Below are 4,124 nucleotides of genomic sequence, written 5' to 3' on the forward strand. Positions count from 1 at the left end.
TGGCCAGAAAACAGACAACACAAAACATAACAAGGAACATAAAACATAAATCTTAGTTCTAAATAATAATTGCATGGTACCACACAGATTTTCTTTCAAACACAAAAAATCATCTCAAGTGAGTAATTCATTCATGGAGGATCAGACAGAAAAAGTCCTGGCAGAGCTAACAAACAGCTCTCCTCCGGGGGCTCTGGTTCCGCGACATCTGAGCGCGTCTCGTGAGGCTCCTCCGCATCTGCCTTCCGTCACTCTGGAGGACGCAAACAAGGCCGGACCCACCTCGCTGGCATCCACCTGGGACCCGCATCAGTGGCAACACACACATAACCCCTGCCCCACGTTAGCAAGTCAACTGGTCCTTTCCATATTTGCTGCTGATAATCAAACCATTTGACCGAGGGTCGGGGGGCCGCACCCTGCTCTTCCCCAGTCATCCCGCTGACATATTTAATCGCAGGGGGCACCTGGCTGTTTTTACCAAGATGTAACCAATTAAGCACGTAAAGAGCTTGCAGCAACCGAGCGGCAGGCGTCTTATCCAAGGCGTCTGCCCGCTCACTGCAAATCCCCCCTTTTTGTCTTAAAAGGAGCGCCTTAAAAGAGGCATGAGCACATTCAATAATAGCGTGTAGTTTGTCTGCTTCAGCCTGAAGGGTTTGGACAAGCAGTTCTTTGGCTTGTAGCTCCTTCTTAATTTCACTCAGCTCAAGAACAGCAGCTCTATAATGACGACGGTTATGTGCTGCATCTACTGTGGCTGCCGCAACCTGCTTTTGAAGGTTATTCACTTTTGACTTTTCTCTTTCTAAGGCAGTCTGTAAAGCTTGAATATTTAGGACTGCTTGAACCCGGAGATTCAGCTGCACCAGGTCTGCCTCTCTCTCTGCTAGTAATGTTTCGGGGATGTTGCTGTGCTCTCGCAAAGCAATGTTAGACTGACCAAGACCAGTGAGCTTCCCCCGTTCATGTTCCAGTTCGAGGGCCAACTTCTTGTTTATTTCTTCCAAACGTTTTATCTTTCTCCTGAAACCTCTAGATTCTTGAAGCTCCTGGCTGGTGAGTGAAATTACGTCTTGCAGCTCTTTCTCCGACATCATCTTACTGTGGCTAACAGCCTGCAGCTCTATCTCCAAAGCTTGAATCCGTTCATGAGAAGCCTGGTTATTTCCTCCATCAGCGATTTGTGCATCCCGTTCTTTTTGCACTGACTGGAGGTGGCTTTCTAACTCCACTATCTGCTGGTGAACCTGGGATACTTCCTTCTGAAGTCTTGAGCATTCAACATCAATGGACTGCTTTTCACTTTGAAGTTTCAGTAACTCCCGTTTTAATTCTTTCACTTCCAAATCCAGCCGCTTCTTTGTAGATTTTAATTCACTAATCAGCTGGTCCTGTGAACTTGCATCTCTTTGATAAGCTTCCACCATTACCTTTTGCTGTAAGAACTGCTCCTTTACTTTTTGGGTCTGTTTCTTCAGGCTGGCACTTTCCTGTTGCAGATTTTCCACCTGGCTCAATTGTGCCAAGATTTCTGATACTGCCTCAGTACTTTCACCTAAGAAGTTTGCGCCTTCATCAAGTTCTTCTTTGCTTGCTTTTGCTGCCTGCAGAGCTACCTCTAGGACAATCTTCTCATTCTGCAAATATTGGATCGTGTCATCCTTAGAAATAACATCACCCTGGAATTCCTCTAACCTGGCCACCAGCTCATCATATTGAGTCTGTAGGTCATTTAGGGACTGCTCTTTGGTGTGCAATGATTCTTGGGTTAAGGTGAGCTGCTTCATGAGCACTAGATGCTCTTGCTGTAAAGATTCAAACTGTAGATCTCGCTGATGCAGAATCAATTTAACCTGTTCCAGTTCTCGCTCCAGTGTTACTGCAAAATCAGCCATTTTCTGAAGTTGTCTTCTCTCATCCTCAAACTCCTCCAATCGTCTCTGCGCGGTGAGCCATACTGGACTCAGGGAGAAAACCTCCTTATCGCCCTGAGCCACCGATTTCCAGAGTTCACAGCCCAACCGCTCCCAAACAGTTTTATTACTTGATTGAACGGAAAGTCCCCCTCTTCGTCCCCACCGCAACAGGCGGGATAATGCATCAGAGGGGAACTTTTCTCCCCACCGCTCCGTGATGCGTATCAAATCTGCTGACGCAGCAGTTCCCATATTAGCTGCTCACTTCTTGGTTCGAGTGTGCCTCCCTTGTCAGATGCCCTGCGGCTCCCAGCCGCTCCTCATGTACGTCTCCCTGATTCGAACGTCCCGCGGCTTCCCAGCCGCTCGTTCGGATTCCCTGCGGCTCCCAGCCGCTTGTCAGGCACGCCTCCTCTCTCGGACGCCCTGCAGCTCTCAGCTGCTCGCTCGGACGCCCTGCAGCTCCCAGCTTTGATGCGTTCCCACTTGGCGCGGCGGTTCTGGAACCAGATCTTGACCTGTACCTCGCTGAGCTTGAGGGCGTGAGCGATCTGCGAGCGCTCCGTCAGGCTCAGGTACTTCTTGCAGTGGAATTCCTTCTCCAGCTCCAGCAGCTGCTCGCTCGTGAAAGCCGTGCGCCTTTTTTTTTTTTTTTTTTTCCGGCCGCTCGACGCTGGGACTTCAGGCGCGTCCTTCTTTTTCTTTTTATCAATTCAGGTCACCAACACTATCTTCATTCAAGATTGGCAACAGTGGTACTAGTACTTATCTTGTTTTAGTTCTGTTTGCCTTCTTGATAGTTCACGATTTGTCTTCTAGTGACTTCATGAGTTTAGTTCTCTTTGCATTTCATTCATTTCCTTTGCCTCAGCCTTCTCATACTTTCCTCTCCTTCTCCTAGTGATAACCAGTACAATAATTCCAGCAACAATTGCTAGTACCACCACTACAATGACTGCAATAACACCAGCAGTCAGATGTTTCATGGAAAACTCTGGGGGCTTTTCATCAACATAGTAGATTAGAGCTTGATCAAATTTTAGAGGTTCTTCACTGATGTTTATCTGTAGTGTGAGTCACCTTTGACATCTTTTTCAAAGTAGTAAGCCACGTCAGATATATCCACACTCTTGGCAGACTTCTGGGAAACATTTTGTTTCAGTTCAATAGTGATATAAGGTTTTTCATACACAACATCAGTTATATACTCTGGATTCAGCGAGTAACGCTCCTTAAATTTATTTTTGATGATTTCCTTCAAAAGAGAAGCATCCACAGCTGTACTTCTCTCACTGTGTTTTGTTTCAATGATGATCCAGCTTGTTCTGACTAGTTCACTGCACTGTAAGTCTGTATCACATCGGGGTCACCATTTGTTGCATCGCAAGAGCAGGAACGAAGTCCAAGCAGAGAGAGAGAGTGTGTGTGTATGCATCCATCTTTATTCATTCCCAGCATGCTCTTATATACAACATGATAAGCAATCACAATTGCTAATTAGTTAATTAAACCCACACAGCCGCAGCTGTAACTCATAGGGTAATTATCATTCTACACACCTGTCTACCTATTCACAATTAGCTGGCCAATGAGAACAAGCCCAAGGCCAGCCCTTCACACACAATTCCAATCCAGAAGCCTTCAGCATCTCACATTCAATCCCACACAATAGCTCAAACATAGGTCAGGGGTTTGTTACAGGAGTGGGTGGGTGAGATTCTGTGGCCTGAGTTTTGCAGGAGGTCAGACTAGAAGATCATAATGGTCTCTTCTGACCTTAAAGTCTGTGCATCTATGAGCCTATGAGCAACAATTGATTTATCCTTATGCAAGAATATGTCGTCACTTTATGTCTTGTTATGCACAGAATATGGGAGAAGCTCAACAGTGGCCTTGCTTGAGTAATATGACAGATGTAATATTGTGGTTCAGCTACCTGAAGTAAAGGTGGCTTCGTTTATGTTGCTTCAGCAATATTTTCTGATGTTCTGAAATAGTTAAAATCCCCAGGGCAGATTCTGAGAAGGTATACATTGTAGTAAATGAAACTATGACAATTTACACTCTTTGAGAATCTTCCCCCATAACCCTTGTGCTGCCCCAAGACCCTTTCTTTTTTCAGTCTATAAAGGGATTTTTAGTTCCTGTTGAAAAGTGCTGGATTAAGAGCCCTGGAGACTGAGGTCTTCTTCATACCTACAGAAG

General features: G+C 45.8%; 1 protein-coding gene and 1 pseudogene across 1 annotated transcript; both read right to left on the minus strand.

Annotated features, from left to right (window-relative positions):
• Positions 1-248: 248 nt before the first annotated feature.
• LOC120403958 (golgin subfamily A member 3-like) lies at positions 249-2,171 on the minus strand. Its single transcript, XM_039535983.1, has one exon. It carries the CDS (start codon positions 2,169-2,171, stop codon positions 249-251), a length of 1,923 nt encoding a protein of 640 aa, XP_039391917.1.
• Positions 2,069-3,279, minus strand: LOC120403959 (annotated as a pseudogene).
• Between the last annotated feature and the right edge of the window lie 845 nt (positions 3,280-4,124).

Source organism: Mauremys reevesii, linkage group 4 (genome assembly GCF_016161935.1).
Source record: "Mauremys reevesii isolate NIE-2019 linkage group 4, ASM1616193v1, whole genome shotgun sequence".
Classification (NCBI taxonomy): Eukaryota; Metazoa; Chordata; order Testudines; family Geoemydidae; genus Mauremys; species Mauremys reevesii.

Excerpts from the sequence above, each read along its gene's own strand:
- LOC120403958 (XM_039535983.1), bottom strand. The coding sequence starts at position 2,171 with ATGGGAACTGCTGCGTCAGCAGATTTGATACGCATCACGGAGCGGTGG.